The 20,568-nt window shown below is 40.3% G+C and overlaps 1 protein-coding gene across 9 annotated transcripts in view; it reads right to left on the bottom strand.

Moving 5' to 3' along the window:
* Positions 1-18,512, bottom strand: part of CA10 (carbonic anhydrase 10) — a 256,270-nt gene extending 237,758 nt beyond the window's left edge. For 2 of the 9 annotated variants that reach the window (XM_053960062.1, XM_053960072.1), the window contains exons 1-3: positions 18,241-18,467; positions 17,116-17,612; positions 11,795-11,852 (exon numbers count right to left, since the gene is read on the bottom strand). In XM_053960062.1, coding sequence (XP_053816037.1) covers positions 11,795-11,852; positions 17,116-17,451 — 394 coding nt within the window. In that variant the 5' untranslated portion in view covers positions 17,452-17,612; positions 18,241-18,467. Of the gene's footprint in view, positions 1-11,794; positions 11,853-17,115; positions 17,613-18,240 lie in introns of those variants that run through there. The other 7 variants (XM_053960061.1, XM_053960065.1, XM_053960066.1 and 4 more) reach the window with 7 other exon arrangements.
* Positions 18,513-20,568: the final 2,056 nt, after the last annotated feature.

Raw genomic sequence — 20,568 nt, 5'->3', positions numbered from 1 at the left:
AGTCTCTAGCTAGGACAACTAGGTGTATATTTAGAAAGATCAGTGGAGCTATGCTGACTTACTGTGCAGAATTATTTAGGCTGTAGTAGCATCCAAAAGCTCCAATTAGGAGGACAGTTCCATCCTGTCAGGCACCAGATGAATACCCACAGTCAGGCATGCCCTATTCCAGGGAGACAGGCCAGGCTGCCTTCATATGCTTCTAATTGGGCTCTCCTTGAAACTCATCCTGATTCTGCAACATTTGCAGATCGCAGCTGTTTGTTTACTTCACTGGACTGGAACATGAGAATTACTATAGTGCATCCCTTGTGGAATGCAGTCCTTGGCAGTAGACTAAGGGACAGAACCCAGGCCTAATGGTAAGTTATAAAACATACCTTCGTCCTCCAGGCTCCAAATATTTGACAGTATCATCAATTTCTGTCTACCATGAAAAAAATTGATCTCAGCCCTGCAGGCTCAATAAACAGGACATTCATGATTCAGACATCTTGGACTGCCTATGGGAAGTTGATAGCTCCATCCAGGTCTTTCTTGACATTCTGACCTTCCTCTCCTTTTGGGGAGGAAACCATGGAAAGAGAATAAAAAGATGACGTACATCCATCTTCCTCAGTTTTTGTTCTGCATCTGAAATGAACTGAAATCAGCCCTTTCTGAAACAGCCTTTTCTAATGCTTTTTTCACTGGGATATTAACATGTTATTTTAAACACCTTGTCTAATTGTCTTCAACAATGCAGAAATTCTGAGCACCTAAATATGACATGAAATCCATAATGCCACTTATAACTAAACAACTCTATGAGAGGGATCATTAAACTCATCATAGACATATTTAAAAAAAAAAACCCTGTTTTGAGGCTGATAAAAGAACAAAAGCAAAGTCAAGGTCCCAAGTTCAAATAAATCCTACGCTGTAGATAACAAGCAGAAGATTCTCTTGGGGAGAGTGGGAACTAAAACCAACTGTTGCCTTTCTTCAGGAACAGGGATGTTAGGTAAGGCACAAGGGAAAGGAAGCCACATAAAACACCTGTAATATTTCAGCCTCACCAAAGTTGTACCTGGGAAGGCTTTTACTGGCAAGCATCCAACTCTGTCAGCTCTTTGTTACATAGTGGATTTTATTCCGAAGCTGAAGACTATCAAAATAACAAAACCATGCAAAGCAAAAGCAGATTGACTTTTTGGCAGGAAGTCAATGTGCAAATACTAATGAAATAATCTCAGTAAGCAGTCAGACTCTTCAAAGGTCAACAGCAACACAGCGGAGAACTTCAGCATTTAAGCTATTAACAATTCTGTCTTCAAGGATTCTGGCAGCTTCTGTGCTCTAAGTTAAGGGTTTTAAAAAAATAATCAAGATTTGATGACTGAACAGTCAGGATCTCTACATCTCTATTTCTGTGACTCTTCAGACAGAGAGATTGTCTTGTTCCTATGGGAGCTACCAATCCAATTCCTAACTATTTAGGACTAGAACCAAAAGCAATTAGGAAAGTGGACTATCATCAATACTCTTTCTCATTTGTTTCTGGCAAAGTACAATATGGAACACCCAATCTCAGTGCTATCTTCCATTACCTGCATTCTCCCTATTAATCTGTATCTTGTTCTTTTATCTATTTCTCCACCCTTCAACCTTCACAACCAAATACTCTTCGTTTCTCAGTAAGGGAGATCCCACACTGATCTCCCCATGTCCTTCTTCTCTCCTAACTCAGAACTGAGGATTAGGTTGCAAGCAATGACAGACAATGGTGAGGAGAAAATTACGCTCAGGAATGAAAGTCAATGATCTCAAACTGCCCAAGCTTTGAAATACCTTAGGTGAAACTCACTTGCTGCCCCACAGTCCAATTTTGGTAGAGTGAAAGTTAGTGGTGACAACTTCAGTGTTTATATTGGGATCAGAAGCAAGACTCCTGGAAGAATTAAGCACAGCTTAAATATTCCAATTATACAGTGAAGCACCTTCAATTCTCATTTTTACTACTTGAAATTATGGAGCACTGATACATTTCCTATACTGCACCTTTAGGAAACAGGATCAATCCTGCTCTGCTACTGACAAACACCTCATCACTGGCATGTCAAAATTAACAATTAATATCAATTAATTCTGTATTAATCCTGCTTAGGGACACAATTTCTGTTAACTGTATATGAAGGAACACTTTATTCCACTCTTCACTATCCCACTCTTCATTTTATTGATGCTGGGGACTTAAAAAATCTTATTTTCTTGTTGCTACTTTAGATGGTTCCTTCATATTGCAAAGCTCCCTGAGTATATTGTAAATTGCCAGGAAAAAATGTGCATATAAGGTAGACAATCCTCTTATCTATGCTCAGAAATTGTACTGGAGAGATTTAGACTGGTTTAATTGGATTCACTTCAGCATCTTCCAAATAAACAAACTAAATTAATACAAACCAGGCTAACTTCATCCTAGGACTGCCTATACAGTATTTTGTAGGCCTTTATTGAAAGTGGTTTTTAATTTAAAATACCTTTTTGTTCAGCCTTTGCTTTCAGAACATTAGAAAACAGAAAATCATAAACAACGAATGCAGAATTCTATGATAGATTACTTGATTTTTACCCCTTGCTGTGCATAGTTCAAACACAGAAGGGTTGTTTTTGTTCTGTAAAAATGGCAGGGGTAGATTTCATTTCCACTTATTGCAGTACTACATTTGAGCCTCCTTATCCCTAACACGGGTCAGCTATGAAATGAATGTGAACTAAATCCTAACTCTCCATGAACCATGGAATCAACAACAAGTTAACCTTTCTAATCCAGCACTTTACTAAAGAAAATAAAAGCTTCAGAGGAACAAGAAGGGAGCACCAAGTTTCTGGTTATATTGATGTGTTTGGGATTGCCAGTCAGACCCCATTAGCTCCAAATCAGAGCAATCAACAAGACAAAATGAGAATTCTTATCTGCTAGTTGGGTTTCTGCATCTCTCCCCATCAATTTAGAAACATATCGAAAGTGAATTCCACACTGGCATGAAGCCCTTTTGACTCACACAGTTGAGTGAGCCTCTTTGGCAAAGACACATCCAGAGTCAAACAGCCTCAATGGAACATCTCTATATTTCATCTCCTCAAAGTGTCACAACTGGGGACAGAACAGCAAGAAGAGCTCAGCATTACAAAGAAAGTGACCTCAAGACAACAGAAAAGCAGCTCAAGTGACATGGAAATGGAGGTGGGCCACTAAAGGCTACAGACATATAGGTTTTATGTCCAGCATGAAGTCATTTAGGTAAAAAGGAAGACGTGTCGACTATGACACTACCAAAGCACAAATACAGCAAGTATGGAAGAAACACAGACGTTTTACTCAATCTGTGAGAATTTACTTTTGTTCTTTTATCAGCCTCAAAACAGGGTTTTTTTTTTAAAGATGTCTATGATGAGTTTAATGATCCCTTTTACAGAATTGTTTAGTTGTAAGTGGCAGTATGGATCTCATATCACATTTAGGGGCTCAGAATTTCTGCATTGTTGAAGACAATTAGACAAGGTGTTTAAAATAACATGTTAATATCCCAATGAAAAAAGAACTAGAAAAGGCTATTTCAGAAAGGGCTGATTTGAGAGCAAAATCACTACTAATGGCCACTAGGAAAATGTAAATTCATTTCAGATGCAGAAGGAAAAATGAGGGAGATGTATATACATACCTGGCTAAGTCAGACTCATTTCACCAATGTATTTATAGTCTATAGCAACAGCTCAAAATCCACTGATAGTGAAAATTGTGTAGGAATAGCACAGTAAGTTCAAGGCTTCTAAGCAGTCACTACAGTAACATAATCCATTTCCCAACATCTTTGCAGTCCTTGGAGAGGTGTAGATGCAGATTTAATGAGCAATGCCTACCATCTGTTAATACTGCCTCTAAGAGCAACTGAGAAAAAAAACAGGAATACCAAAAGCGCATGAGATGTCAGAAGCTTTAGGAAAATGGACCATCAATAATCAGGTTTTCTATGTATGATTGCTATAAAAACAAATTCCCAAAAATGAGCAGACTGTATTTTTATTTTGCAAGACTTACAATATTTAAGTCAGTCTTGAACCTGGATTTAGCCAGGCAATAAACATTCAGGTTAACAGAGCTAGTGAGCATATCAGGTTCACCAAAATGCCTGGAAAAATACCACAACTCAGGACCTGAGCCTGCAGGATCCAAGCTCTGGGCTCACTCCTTTGTTAATGAACTAGAACAGCTTTTTTGAGTTATGCTGATTTACATAAAGTATTGCCTATATAAGAAAGTAAGACAGTATTTTCTCATAGCTGATAGGACAAAAACTTCATTTTCTTCATCCAGTCATATACATTTCAGTCTTTTATTATTAATTTCTTCTTCATCAAGAAAGCTTGCCAGAAATTAATTTAAGTGCTTTTTTTTTTACTTCTCAGTTCCAGTTTTATTTGAACACAATATTGAATCTGGAGGGAAAGACATAACTGGAGGTCCGTAATTTGCACAATGAGGTATCTTTGGCCTACTTTGTCCTACAAAGATTTGTGACAAGAACAGATGTAAAAGCGTCTTGCAGTCCTTAATCAAGACATACTATTAACTGAGATAACCAGAAGGCAAAAGAATAAGCCAAGTGACCAGGGTTCAGAAACAAAGATGCTTGCATGAGATAAAGGGTTTATTTTAATCCCAGGAATTCCCTGGCAGAATTTAAGTTAATTATAATGTTAAAGGCACATTACCTTGCTGTATGCTAGTATAAAGATGTAGAATACATTCCTAGTAATTTAATAATAATCAAATTTTAGCAAAAATTGACCCTTTGAATCAGAAATGCATTATTTTTCAGTGATTTTAATGGGTTATTAATTTATGCAAGTTACAAAGAGAGATTACTTCCATTTTCCAAGCACATTATTTCAAGTACAGTTAAAACGCAAAACTATACTTTCTTCTGTTTCGTAACTACTGCAGAGAAAACAAAGGAAAAAAATCCCTGCTTGTTTCACCACAGAAAGACGGGAATCAAAACCACATTCAGAGCAAGATATAATTAGGTGATAATTCAACCGTGTTTCCTATTAAGGAGACCGTCGCATTGAACTTCATTTAAACACCAAACCTTGTTATTTAGAGATAGACTGCCATTATTTATTCAATCAAAACAAAAATAAAACATCTCATCTGTATGTCATACAGACATTGTGTATACCCACACCACTCTGGCAGGCACCAGGTACTCAGCTCCTTTCATCAAAGGAAATAATTATTGAAAGACTGTATTTTGCATTCTTCTAGAATTCAAAATCAAATTCTTCTTTCTTTAATTTTACTTTTAGCATGGGGCATGGCACCAAAGCGCAAACATATGAAAGCCAAAAAAAATTCCTATTCACAATTCTTCATATAGAGGTGGTAAATAGAGCCCAAAACACACACACAAGGTGCTCCATCCTTCTCCTTGCCCCATGTAAAGACATTCCTACAGATAAAATGCCCCCCAAACTCTCCCAGCCACAACTACAGTCTGGTTTCTTCCACAGCCTATTCCCTCCGCCCTAACTTTTGTCTCACCTATACTGTACTGATGAAGACCTATTAAAACGCTTATTTACAGACCCCTGCTGAAACCCCAAACCACTGCTCTGTAGTGTCCAAAATTACCTCACGTCTCAGTAGACAGATGACTTCTTTCATTTTTTTCTTCCTCTGTGTTTTTGCGTTTTTTTTTAATTTGTACATTGTTTTTTACCTGGAGACTTTTTTTTTTTTATACCTGCACAGAAATTAAGTACTGAAAATAAGTCCAGACACTCACTGTGCTAGATCTCTGCAAAAAGCTCTGGGCCCTGACACTCCAAATACTCTGCTAGTTTAGAAAAACGTAATTCTGCAAAAGCTTGAACAGCCATTTTGACTTTGGCCACATCCTCAAATGTCAGTAAAAACCACCTGAGGTGACAACAACCACCCCTGTTAATGGCAGACAGACTGAAGGGACATAGGGGCTGTCTTAACAGTTAGGGAGAGTTATACCACATTTAACTCTGTACAGCACACATTTGTTGTTGAGTTGTACCACATTTAACTCTGTACAACATTTTATTTCTGTACTTCTTATTTTAGCTTCTACTAATGCCAGCTCACATCTAAACAATGTAACGCTTTCTTCATCCACATTTATTAGAAATGGCACACACCCTTAGTGTGCTCTAGAATAGGGGAAATAAAAAAGCATAAAGTTCACTTCCATTCAAGAATAGCCAAGATCAGTCTCAAAGAGCAATAAATAATAAGACACTGCTAACACCAAACATGAAGAAAGACAGTTAAAACTGTTACAAATCCATATCTCTCAGTTACTTAACAATCTGTAGGTTCAGTCAATTTAAAAGATCTAGGAACAGGGGTTTAGTGGATTAGTAACAACAGACCATTAATCTCTGCAGCCTCAATTTTAATCCAGCAATAACTGAAGTAATTGAAAATCATTCTGACACGTGACTAGTAAAGCTCCTGAGCATGGTCCTCTCCCATACCTTAATCCCCACTGCAGAGGTCATGGCACCTTTCTAATGGGACTATTTACCAAGGATCCTCTGCTTAATGTTTAACTAAACTCTAGGCCAACATTTATGGCTGAGTAATTCCTCTGCACACTACTTCCCTGAATTAACAGCGGATTTTAAAGATTTTATTTTGCATTTCATTTCAGCCTATATTAGCAAAGCTTGCTTCCTTTCCTGAAAAAATATCCAAAACAAAATTGTCAGAAACAAATACTGATTTTCTACATAAGATTTTAAACAAACATGTACAAATTGATGACTGTCATCCTAGGCAAATGCCAGGAGATTATTTCTGTACGGTTTATATAATATCAGTAAAAGTTACATCCAAAAAACTTGAGTTTTAAAAATGATGCATTAGTATTACATCATATACTCTGGTTTTAAATATAAGAATGCTTTCTTTCAAAGATATTAACTTCTGGAGTATTCAGTGACTAGAATAAATTCTTAAATGACCAGTAATGTGATGATATTAAGCGTTCCAGACACATTTCATCATTTAGTCCTCCACAACGGTTATCAGCATATCAGTAAAGAAGCCACTGAAAGGGACACATTGCAAAAAGGATTTGAATTCAGCTGTTGCTTCCTGTGGCCTGAAATCTGAGCCACAGGTTCCTTTTCAGGAGCATTAAAAATAAGATGCTGACTACCTTGTAATCAGAAACACTCTTTTATTACTGCAAAGTAAATTAAATATTTAAAAACATAAAAACACAGCAGACACAGAAGGTCCCAGTTACATAGAGCAGGGAAAAGGGAGTGTTCTGAGAGTTACCTGCTGCTGTTTTTCAAGGATTAAGTAGCACCAAACTAGGGACAAGGGCTGGAGGAGAGAAAAGAGAAAGTCTGCAAGCTCTGTGCCCTTTGGTAGATATAATCCAAATACATAAATATGATGTAAATGTATTGCAGAGACGTCCGGCTTTTTATAAATAGTACAAAACTTTTTTGTGTGTGGTAGAAATTGATTCATAGTACTATAAATGAGCTTTACCTCATTTACAACATGAGGAATTTTTCTGCTGACACAGACTGAATATGCCACTAGCAGTGGAGAAGACGTGTTTGCCTTGCTTGGTCCCACACAGAGGAACAGATCCTCAAATATTTTGTATTTCCCCCCAAACAGTTTTCTCTCAGTCTGACTAAACTCTGCTTATCCAATCTAACCTCTGCCAACTACTTCCACAGAACTAGCATGAAGTGTCCCAAACATCTCTGTAGGTACCACCTGGTCCAAAGGTGAGTCCCCATTCCACTGAATGTCCTCTTTATATCAGGACTCGAGGTCAAATCAAGAGAAAATTAAAATTTGTGCTGGGAAGAAAGTGGAACAGAAACTCACATATAAAAAGCATTGCATATTACAATTCATCTCTTGTCATTTCAGTTTTAAGTTTTCTGGTTGTGTTTACTATTGTAGAAGATGGTGTTTGTTTCTTTCAGGGCATCCATACAGTGAGAATTAACAAAATACAATCAAGTTTATATGAATTCTGATTGTACAGTTTCTCTTGTTGTGTTCATCACCCTAGAAAAGCCTGCATCTTTGCTTTACCACATACAGAACTGAGATTATTTTACCCAGATAAAAACCTATTTTCTATACAACTGTATAATTTAAAGAGAGATTATGAAAACTTTTGCTCATCTTAGCTGGGCTTTTCCTAAGGTTTTGTTTTATTCATGTATTATACCACTGCTACTCCTTGCTTCAGCAAATCACTTCAGCACATCCTTAATCTAAGTTGTTTTATACAATTACATGTTAAGACTCAGATTCAGCAGAACACTTAAACATGTCTTCTAAGTTTTGCATTTTGCTGAATCTGGCTGTTATATATCAAAATAAAACATAAAGAGGATGACTCAGTTTTTAGCTTTTATACTTATGCTACCTAATAAAATAAATCATATTATTTATTACTGTATTTTCCATCCTGTTTCACAGTGAGCTAAATACCTGTGACTCTAGAGCAAAGGCACAATTACAGACTGGCAAAGATGAATTGTTAATAACTTGGAGAGAGTGCTGGGGGGGCTACTGAAGATAAAAATTATGCACCTGCAGGTAACCTGAAATTCCAGTTGGAATTACTGCCACACAGTACCCTCAGAATTGTCTGGGCAAGCAAGAGGAGACTGTGGAGTCCTTATAGATTACTTCATTTTCTTGCAGGTACAAAAACCAGTATGACGATAAGATAATGTTTATTATGAATGTGAACAAAAAAAAAAAATAACCCAAAACCCCACAACTGTTGAATTCAGGTGATTATAATGCAAAATAAAAAATGGGAGGAGTTCAGACATGATGGGCAAAATGCCCTGGGGTGAGGTTTCACCCTCAAAACAAATTCATATATGTATTCACAGTATATCCAAGAATACCAGCAGTACAGAAAGGAACCTGTTGAGCTGCTGAGAGCAAATTTCAGAGAGAAAATTTAGGACCAAAATCTATGATGCCCTTTACTGTGTGTTGTCACCTACACCCACACTGAGGGGATGTGAAACATGAGGCAGCAAAGTGCTGCACTTGGAGGAACCCACTCATTACTCACAGCCCAAACAGAACCAGAAAAAGGCCAACTGAGTGAATCTTAGTAATTTAAACAGAATTTAAATAACACACATTTATGGAGGAACCTTGTCTGGATCTGAATTTTTCCTTAATATCATGCTAACTCCTGGAAACCAATTTAATTCTAATTGATTTAATTCTTATGTATACCATAACTGTATCTCACAATAACTTCACTGCATGTATGATGAGGAGAAAAAACACCTTGTAGTAGAAAGGCAAAGAGAGAAGGAGGATCCAGGTCGTGAGGGGACACACCAGGGCCCCTCTGTGACCCTGCACTCACTGAGGGGATCCAGCCCCACATCCTGACCAAAAACACAGGCTAAAGACAATCCTTGTGTTACAAGGCAGAAATGAGAGTGAAAATGGACTGCAACTACTCAAAGTCTTGCTGACTGAGTTTCCATGTGACATTTTACCTCAGCTTCTCCATCTGTGAAAGTGTGGCCAACACTGTGTATTCCCTGCAAACTGCTCCAAGTTCTGACACCAAAATTCTTTATATTTTTTAATTGAAACATAATGCAAAGCTCTTTCATTCATACCTTTCATTCTAAGAAAAATCAAGACAAGCAGCCCCATTCAGAGAACTCTCCTGTCAGTAAGTGTTTACACACACCCCAGCAGAAGGATTAAAATCTGCACAGGGTCAGTAAAACGCCTTCCTTTTCCAACAGTGGGGACAATCATAGGGTCACTCAAACACCTTTCCCTTCCAGCAGCAGCTGCCCTTCCCTTCCAAAACTGCCGCTTCCCACGTGGGAAATAGCAGGCCTCAACTCCAAGTCATGTGGCATTCCACTGATGTAGAAACAAACAGCTCGCTCTGCATAAAAATTCACTCCCAGGAACACTACTGAAGTACTGTGATCCTTTTTTACCAGCAGGTATAAATTCTCAGCACCATCTTTTTCCTGAAGTTTCTTTTCTCTGCCATGATGGCAAATGCAAGTTAATGCTCTTTCTAGCAGCCCAAGAAGTCACATTGCCAAACAAACTTCAACTGTGGCAGCAGGAACCCTTCCTGACCTGCTCCCTTAGCTACCCAAACACCATCCTACTGGAAATGGTAGGGTTTGCTGGAGGACATAAATCACTTCAAACACTTGTTTTCCATGGTCATATGTACAAAAGATCCTTCTCTGGCACTCATTACCTTTTTCTTTTAGCATTAATAATCCATAGGAGTCCTGCTGGCAAAGCAAAAAAATCCTTTTAGGATTATTCCTGAAGCAGAACAGGGCTGTATAGTAGTTAACAGCAAGGAACTTAAATTGGAAACAACCCACAAAAATGACAAGAGGATGATTTTTCAGAAACTACATTTCCCTCTAAATTCATCTACCCAAATGCTATTTCCAAAACATAGAGATGTCAATCCATTTAGAGGGAAAAAAAAAGGATAACGTTGCTTAGCTGCCTCCGCCACGCATGTGCTTAGAAGCCTCTTTGGTCGAGTCAGTGCACAATTCTTTCCATTCCATACTTAAAGCTTAACCAAGTTAAGGACTAATGATAAAGGAAGGGAAAAAGACTGTATGCTTATTTTAGTATTTTTCTAAAAAGTACATCCTAATTAGTTATTTGTGGCTTACAGCTGCTGTGGTATTTTTCTGGCAACAGTATCAGAAAAGTTAAAAACTGTGGGGCATTTAAGTTTAATGCTATTTTTACTACAGAAATACCAAATGCTACAGATTCATGAATTCAAAACAGAAATGTTTTCATATAGAAACATACATCTGACAATGAAAGTATTTATTTACTTTAGTTCTGACCACTGATTTCAGAATGCAATGTATGTGGAAACTGATCACCTTCCACTTTCCAAGATGAGTAAAATTAGATTAAATATTTTAGGGCTGTGATCCTGAAGGGCTTTATACCTGGCAGTCTACAGGAGCACAGACACCTGCCATCTAAAGCTTTCCTCATTGTTGACAGTTCAATTTTTGCAATTTTTAAGGCCCAAGTCCCAGTAACACCAAAGCCCTTTATAACATTTTTGGGAGTTACAAGGACTTTTAGGGTAGATGTAAATCTAGGTTACTTTTACCTCAACTGTCACCTGCTAAGCACTACATGACAAATTCTGCCATATTGGCAAATTGGAAGTTTACACTTACGAATACCTATGTGTATGAATGAGGCACTACATCACCAGAAAGGCACTACACAGGATCTAGGTCTACCATGTTTCAGCCCTCTATTTTCATGACAATAATAACTTGCTATTTTATCTCCAAGAAATTCCATTAAAAGACCCTTGGCAGCTTTTTAACTATCAATCGTTAAAACCAGTAATAAAATACTCTACTACTTTGAATTCAAATGTAAATAGGTTTGGCTGTAAAGCCTCCCCTCTCTCAAATGCCAGATTATTATCCTTTGGAAAAAAAATTACTTTCCATTTATTTACAAATAATGTTTCAATTCATTTACCACAGTGCAATTTTTTTTTGCTAACTGTACTTTCTGATTGCATTACAATGGAAATGCAGTCCCATTGTACAGTGTTGCCTGTAAACAAGTCAATTACAATTTGATCCCTATTTCCTATTCCTCCCAACATGGTGTGCAGTAAAGATAAAAGCAAGACAGGAGCAAAATAACACTTACCACAGTATTTCACTATTGTCCATAACTGACTGTCATCTAGTTTCATCTGCTGCTTGAGCTGGTAATGAGATAATGATGGAACAGTTTTATACAGTTTTCTATTAACAGCCCAGATGGGCCAATCATCCCCTTCAGTCTTTGCCATGTTAAGTTTAGCCATAAACAATCAGCAACTATCAAAACAGCAACTTCCTCCTCAGCTGAATTACCACCTTTCAACCAAGAAAAAAAGTGATACTTTGACCAATAGCAAAAGAGATAAAAACAATCTTTTAAAGAAAGCAGGAATTCCTTGTTCATTCACATGCAAGGAATATTCAAAATGCAAATGCAAACCCATTTCAATCCTTGCTATATTTAAAATCTAGCTGCTGTAGAATTAAAAACTGAGAACTTTCCAAAAATGTCAAGGGCAAAACTTCTTCATAGCCTCAGTTGCATTTTAAAGAGCACCCTTAAACTTGAGAGTGTTTAATTAGAGTGCGGTTTGATTCCTTATTTTAATAATTTTGTCTTGGAGGCTTGGTATCCAGTTCAACTGGATTACGAGGCAACACAATAAAGTAAAGAGATTTGAAAACTGGGTATCTACATCACTGAGATTTGGAAAAGAATAGCAGTAATAACCAGTTTCTTCCCACCAGCTTATTGGATGGAAAATAGCTCAGCATAATATGTGCAAAAACTATTCATAAACATTCCCCTTCTACTACCTTAACATAAGCTAAAAATATGTGTGTTGTTCCAGCACTTTAGTGCCTATCTGGTCACGCTCTAGTTGTAAAACTAACAACGAAAATAAATAAAATGATAAAAATACAAGATATGCACCCCCAAAAAAAAAAAAGGTTAAAGCAGACATTTACAGAAGACTACAAAGGCTATTTCCACAGAATTTTTAAGCAGAAACATCTTTAGCCCTTTTAAGAAGGTGGAAAAAAAAATCACTAAAATGAGAAAGTATTCCAGAGCTGAGGAACAGAGAGTCTCCAGATCAAACCTATGGTCCCTCCATTCTGTGAATGTGAGCAGACAGACTGAATCTAAAGCTATTTCTATGACACTATTTGAGGATAATTAACAGTTTCACATTTTTGTCCTAACATAATGAACCATTCACTGTTCTAATGTTGGACATTAGAGCTTTGATATTCTTCTCGCCTACAAGAGTACTTCTGTTTGAATTATCTCAGATTGTGTGATGCTATGAGAAGAAGAGTTATCAGACCTTACAGACCATGATTCAGCAGGTAGTTCCAGCCCTGGCATAATTTAGAGTTCCTATAGGGCATCTCTGTGTTATTCTAGGTAATAAGAGCTCAGAGACTGAGGAAGCTACAAGACAGAAAATCAAGAGCGAACGTACTCCAAATCCACCTCTAGTCCTCAGTGCCAGGAGATGCCATATCAGATGCTCAATACATATTGAGTGAAATTCCTGGACAGATGAGGGGGTTTTTACACCATCTCAGTTGTTCACCATACATGATTTATGGCACTTGTGTGTTGCCAAATAGGCCACAGAAGTTGCATCATAAAAGGGATTTGGCCCCATGTGCCTTGACAACATGGCAAAGGATGAAAATACTTCCATATAACAAGACAGCTTTCATCCATATTAGTTCCCAGAAACCAAACCAATAAGGGATAGTAAATCAATTCATAGGAAGGCACAAATATGTTGACCAGGCAGGTTTTAGAAATAATTTTCTTGACAGAAAATGTACATGGAAACCTTCTTAATCAATACTCAAAACAATTTCATTTTCTTATTTAAACTAAGAATCCTGCAAAGTTTTGAAAACAACTTCCTAGCTTTTTTTTTTCTTGAAATCAATTGTTAATATTTAAATTCACAAAAAACCTTCCTTATGGTTCATACAAATGATTATGTAAGCAAAGGTGACAGCCACCTGAGAACACTGATGCAAATTCATATTCAGTGGTATTATTACTCAGGAAGGAAATTCTGGACATCATACAGCAACTACTATCTTCTTTGTATGAAAACAGTAGAATTCCTGTGCTAGGAGTATCTGCATCTTCAAAGGAACAACATCTAACAAGGGCTTATTCCAGCATTCTGTCTACAGGACATCTTCACTTCCTCTGCTCTGTGCTCCTTCTGTGCTGAACAGTCTCATTAAAAGGACAAAACCTCAAAAGTCATAACACAAATAATGACTATTTTTCTCAGAAACTACAACTCAAAGGACTTAATATGACTTTGAAGGAAAGCAAGGGCTTTCATTTCTGTCTAAAGGACAGAAATGTTTTTTGTGGTTCTTCAGTCTGTTTGTATTTCTCATTTGCATCTGCACAAACAAGCAATTCCAAGTCGCAAAAACCTTAATTCAGTATGGCAAGAAAATAAAAATATTCAGTTCCCAAAGTCCACAGATAAATTATTTCCCAAACACATGGAAGAGCCAGTAATTAAAAAAAAAAACAAAAGAATTTCTAAATCTCAGTATCATTTCTTCCAAAACAATCAATCTCTCATACACACAAGTAACTGACTCATAAAAAATTTTAAGTATAAAATATTTTGAAAATATATATACACCTCTTTTTAATAGATTAAATTACTTTCCATATACTAAGTCTCCAAGAAATTCATGAATGTGAAAGACACCAAAAAGTCAACTGTATACTGTCATCATTACTTACTTGAAATAAGAAACACAGCACAAGTGCTACATTCAGCATAATTTATACTTAAACATTGTATAAATACATGGCAAAAGGTATAACACTGAACCTGTGTTTAAAAAGTTTATTAATAATGATTAAAGAACTTAACAGTGTTCAATTCAGTGAATGACATTATCCCTTTGAAAAGCAGCCCCTAATAGGTCCTAATCCAAATAACCACTGGAATTAGCAGCAGGAAGATCACAGGTTTAAATAGACACTGAATCAAGCACTTGCTAATGTTCAGGAAAGATCCATGTACAGCAGACTTGTCTTGAGTCCTCACTGCTGAAACAGCTGAATGAATAAGAAAGAAAAAAAAAATAGAAAATACTGCCACACTCCTTAATTCACATTCCAGTAATTTGCAGCACTCGTGCTCAACTAGTGGGTTTTTAAAGTAACATGTTGAATGAATAACCAGTGCTGAAGTGCTAAAATACATCTGCAATCCTGTGCTGAGGCAATCCCTTAACAGGCTTCATGACATCTCCTACTTGCACTGTTATCCAGACATTCCAGCTAGATAATTTGCTACAAAACCCAGTGTAAAAAGGATAGCAGAGGCAACATACAGAGCATTAGTGCCAGTCAGATATCTACAGATCTTAATCCTTTTTACTAAGACGACAGATAGTGAGGATTCCTGGAAAAAACCAAAAATCCCCAGGTAAAAGAAAACAAGGCTGAAGCATGCATACATCCTCTGTGTGGTCAAAATTATCTGAAACCACAGCTTTAACCATGTGGCAGAAGCATTTCACCATTCACTTATTCCCTTTATTCCCTCAAAAAAAAAAAAAAAAAGAATAAAAAATAGAAAAAGCAAGCAGACATGGTGCGAGTGTGCACAGTATCAGGTATTAGTGCTAGAGGGAGATGGAGAGCGATGGGAGCCCCTGCAGGACTGATCCAACTGGTTCAGAAGCCTGGGCTTCCCCAGAGGAAAGGAGGGCAGGAGCTCAGGGAACGCTGACAGCTAAAAGCATGGCATAAGTAGCTGCACAGAATAGGACAGCTTCTTTCTGTCTCAGGATATTACTGTCATAATGGCCAAGAGAGCGATGAGCTGTGGTTTGCTATTCTCACTGTGGTACTTTAAAAAGTACCTGATTTGAGGAGCACTGGACAGGTGGCACATTACACTGGGCTAAATAGCTAAGTGTGAGATTTCAACGACAAGAGGCAGCAGGTTTTGCTGTTCTAAAAATCGAGAGAGCGAATTTTTCTGATGGTACCAATGGGTAGGAGTGGAAGGTCAGCCCAGGGTGCTGGCAGTGTCACCCGGGTGCCTGGTGGCAGATGGTGCCAGTCTGTAGGGATAAAAGGAAGGCTGACGCATACCGTGGGCTGACAGCGATGCTATTTGCTCAGGAATAAAGGAGCTTTGGGGTAGGTGCAGGCAGGACAAATTAACAGGGATGCTGAGCACCCAGCGTTCCTGTGTGCCCAGCCCATGGGCTGGAAGGGTGGATAAACTGGGAGGTGCTGCAAGAAGTGCAGTGGGGCTCACAGCTGCCAGGGGGTATGCTGCAGGTGCTACCGCCTGGGGGCTATGGCTGGGACACAGCCCAGACCAATCTCTACATGGTCCCAGGAGAGCTTTGGAGCTGCCTCTCCCTACGGGCATCCAGACTGAATACTGAGATGGCCACCAGGACCCTGGATCTCCCTCCAGCAGTGCCATGCTTGTGCTGCTTGTGTTCCTATTCTGGACTTATGCAATGGCTGGAAGGCAGAGGCAGCCTGTGGGAAGTGGAGCTGTGGGAGATGAAGGCAGCCTGCACCCCAATGGGGTTCCCTGAAGTGTCCCAAACTAGAAAACTGGCCACCTCACTGCTCCTGCCTCCCACAACGTAATTTTCCAGCATGACCAACATGACAAATTAACAAGGGAGCTAGAACTTTTGCAGTCAAAGAGAGTGTTTTCCCCAATAATAAATTGTTCAAATCCTTTATGCTAGACCTAGCCATGCCTATTCATTAATTGGACAGGCTCCAGTGACAACTGAAATGACCTGACTTTATACATATTGAAGGGAGAGCAATCTTTGTGAGCTTAAAATAAAGCTGTAAATCCCAGCCAGCACAAAGCCCCCTGAATGGGGCTTTTTTTTTAAAAGAAAAAAATAATTTTCAGAGCACAGACACAATAAAGCTCATTTTAAAAGCAGAGACACTTTACTTCTATCCCTCCCTTTGCAGACACTGAACTGTGGCACCAGAACATGACAACTCCATCAACAAACCACAAACCCTTCAGGATCTGCACATCATACAAGTTTAAGAACTTCAAGAGATATGAAATTCTGGGATCACAGCAATGTTGCAAATAATTATCACAATCAAGTACACTGGGAATTAAAAGCATCTCCTTCATCAGTATACCGTATTGTCTATTGCAACCAATGAATGATAATTAAGACACAGGTATTGGAATTAAAGGGGAGAGGGAAGTGATGAGAGTCAATTTCTGTCACAACCCACTCACAGTACATCATTCATGGATTTTACAACTATAGGTTTGATCTGTTTAACTGGTCCTCTTGCCCTGCAATAAGGGGGCACATGGGAACCCTGTACGGTATCTCCCCCGCTCTCTCGCCCTTTCTGTGCTTGCTGCGTACCTGAAATGCAGACGATGAAATTCGCTTGCAGAAGAAAAAGCACCTCCCAAACAATTTCCATCCTCCGATTCTCATGCCAAGTGCATCCCTCGGCGAAAAAAAAATAACAAAGATCAATATCGCAGTTTGAATGATCCCAGCAAATTTCCTTTCAGACTTGCAGACTGTATTCCCCAGATGTGCTGACAACACATGTCCGAGCTCTCTCTCCGCACGGCTGAAGTGAGATCCCTTCCCTTCCTTTGCCCTCCAAAAAAGACCACGAAGCCAACTGCCAACACCGGGCTTTTCCTCCTCGAGCGAAAAAAAATTCCACCAGATTTCCCAACACGACATAGACAACAAACCCAATCGATCCGATATCCGTAGAGTCTCTATTCCAGGGGCGGCCAGGCGCAAATTAACCCCAAAACTCTTTGCACGTCTCAGCGGGGCAGTGCCGGCATGCCGGGCAAGGAGGCGGCGGAGGGAGGGGGATTCCCCTCCTGTTGCTGCTGCTACAGAATGAGCGAAAAGAGGTTAATACTCGCTGCAAGCCCCGCCATCCCCGCCGTGCTCGGAGCGCGCAGCCCCGGCTCCCCGGCCCCGCCGCAATCCTGGCGCGCCGTGGCGGCTCCGCCACGCGACTGCAGGGGTCGGGCTTGCCCCGCGCACCGAGCGCCCTGCCCAGGGATGCACCCCCGCAGCCCCCCGCAAGTGAGAACGGGGCTATATGGCAGCGGAGGAGGGGTGGGGATGTGTGTGTCCCCCAAGCCGAACGGCACGAGTGCGGAGTCCGCATCAAGTGCGGCTTGTGCGCACCGCCCGGCGGCTTGGCTGAGGACGCCAGTATTTTAAACTTATTTAAACAAGAAGGAAAAGAGATTCAGACCCGAACTTCTGTCGGGTTGGAGGCGGAAGGGCACCGGGAGGCTCCAACCGAGAGTTAGAGAAGTGCCCGCGCTGCAGTGCGTATCTGATGGCATACCCCGGGTACAAGAGTTCTGCATCGCTTCCCCTCCCGCCCCTAGCCAAAAAAAAAAAAAAAAAAACCAAAAAAAAAACCAACCCCCCCCCCCAAAAAAAAACCCACAACAAAACAAAACAAAAAAAGCAGCACCAGTTTGGGGGCAATTCCTCACTTACCCCCAGTTATCCTCCTGGTTTTTATCTCTCCCAGCTCACCAGACGTGCGGCTCCAGCCTACAGTCCCAAAAACAAATCGAGGTCAAGCTGCGAGCCGCCGGCTGCCACCGCCTACCTCCACCTCAGCTGTCGGGAAGTACCATAGCTGCTTGGAGCTCGCCCTGCTCCCCGGACCGCGGCTACTCCGCCACGTACCCGGGCTGCAGCCGGTGCTGCGGGGGCCGCGAGCAGCAGCCGCAGGCACGGCGGGGCTGGGGCGGCAGCGCGCACGGGCGCGGGCTGGGGGGGCGCGCTCCGCCGCGGAGGCGGTGCCTGCGCGGGCGGTGGCGGCGGGGCCGCTCTGCGCCGGGACCGGGCCGGCCGAAGTGGGGGTGGAGGGGGAGGCACGCCCGACCGACCTCCACGGGCGCCTGGCTCCCCCGGCTGTCTTCTGCATTCCAGAGGATGTTGCTCACTTGTGTTTAAATGTGCGGCCAACTTGATTTTTTGATTTTGCTCTCCCCCGCTACCCCAGGCAAAAAAAAAAAAAAAAAATTTAGAAGAGGCGCACCTGGCGCGGGGAAAGCCTGGTTCCCTGGCTGCGCATGTGGGAACTGGGCACAGTACGGCAGCGCTGGCAGAGGCAGGGGGCCGTGGGCTGGGGTGGTGCGTGGGGCTGCCCCGTGCCGCGGCGCCCGGCGAGATGGCTCGGGCTGTCGTGGAAGAAGGGAGGGGACAGGGGCCCAGGGCAGGTGTGAGAAGGTGCAACCGCTTCGACTGCGGATGCCTTCGATGATCACGGCAAGGAAGGGGGAGGGAGAAAGATGCTTTGGATATCAAACTGATCTCCCAGCTCTTGGCAGGTGTGCGGAGGTCATATTACAAACCCTCCAGCGGGGGATGCATGCAGAATAGGTTGAAAAGGGATTGGTTTGTAAATCGTTCTAAAACCTGGGCATAACTGGGGCAAATAAGGGCATACTTGTAAAATGCACCTTTGTGTGGATTCTAGCAAAAGGAAGATGTCTGGATCTCTGAATGGGGAAGGAAACCATCTTGAAGAGAAGAAACTACAGGGCTATGTTATTTCCATAGTTTCTGAGAAATGTGTGGAACTCCCAGGTTTCAAATATACCCGATGGCATTTAATTGTGGCAGATCAAGAAATCCTTGAGTGCTTCAGAGCAAATGGATGGGACAAAATCATCACTGTTTTGTGGAAGAATTAGACTCTAGGCACTTAATAGTCAACGTGATGCTTATGTTCATTTTGCTGGTTCCCGGGGTAGTGCAAGTGCTCTTTGCACTGCAGCAGTCTCTGCTGATGTTTACTCAATCTCTTCTTATGGCTTACAAAGAGACTCAGGATTCTATCAAATTAATTGCTATTATCTGCCCAGTGAGAGCAGTGAGGCTGGACATGAAGCATTGTCATTCAAGGCTTATGGACAAGAATTCTCATATGTATTGATGGACTTTTGTTAAACAGTGGGGCTGTGCAGCAGGAGGGAATCCTCTCCCTGACAGGTTTGCAGAATGCTGAGTATCATTTTAATACTTAAGTTTTAAGTATTCTATGCAATTTTCTTCTTTAGGCCTTATTAAAATCCAGATTAATATCTCCTGTTCTGGGATTACAGAAGGTATGAGTGGCATGATCTATTTCTAGTCTAGATGTATGTAAGCACACCTAGGAAATGCTCAGTAAAGATTTCCATTGATGTTTACTAAACTCCTTTATTCAAACAGATTAATGTTTTCCATGGATTTGCCTGTGAATTCTCTTTTGGGTTTTCCAAAATAATTTGTAACAATAACATCCCAATCTAGAACATAATAAACCCCCACAGAGACCTTGTCTTTTATATTTACATAGTCATCCTTGTTCCCAAACTAGTCTCCTTGAAATTATGGCATTACCTGTGGGGAAATGTCTCAAGGAAGTGAGATGACCTGTTGTAAAAGGGTGTGTTGACCACTAGGTCAGCAAAGAACTGAATTGGTGATGAGAGAATGCCAAATCCTAGGCAAGCTCATGTTTAATTCCTACTCATGATCAGTTGGACTTTAATACGAGTTTAATGGCAGAAAAAAATTAGGTAGTTGATGTTGGCTGCTAGCAGATAGCCAAAATTCCCAAATATATTCAATTTTGTGCATGTTTTTAGTAAGCTTATCATCCTCATGCAAACCTTATAATTATTTCAGTGGCCTGTGATAATTAAGTAGTTCATGACTCAGACTGAAAAATCTGTGAGGGATCAAAGACAACTTGGAAGTTTCCTTCACCTGGAAAACACAGTCATGAACTTGGAGACTTGAGGGTTTTTTTAAATCTAGATAAATAAT

This window comes from Vidua chalybeata, chromosome 19 (assembly GCF_026979565.1).
Source record: "Vidua chalybeata isolate OUT-0048 chromosome 19, bVidCha1 merged haplotype, whole genome shotgun sequence".
NCBI classification, from domain to species: Eukaryota; Metazoa; Chordata; class Aves; order Passeriformes; family Viduidae; genus Vidua; species Vidua chalybeata.
Note: the sequence above shows the minus strand (reverse complement) of the source record. Positions and strands in the feature narration are given on the sequence as shown.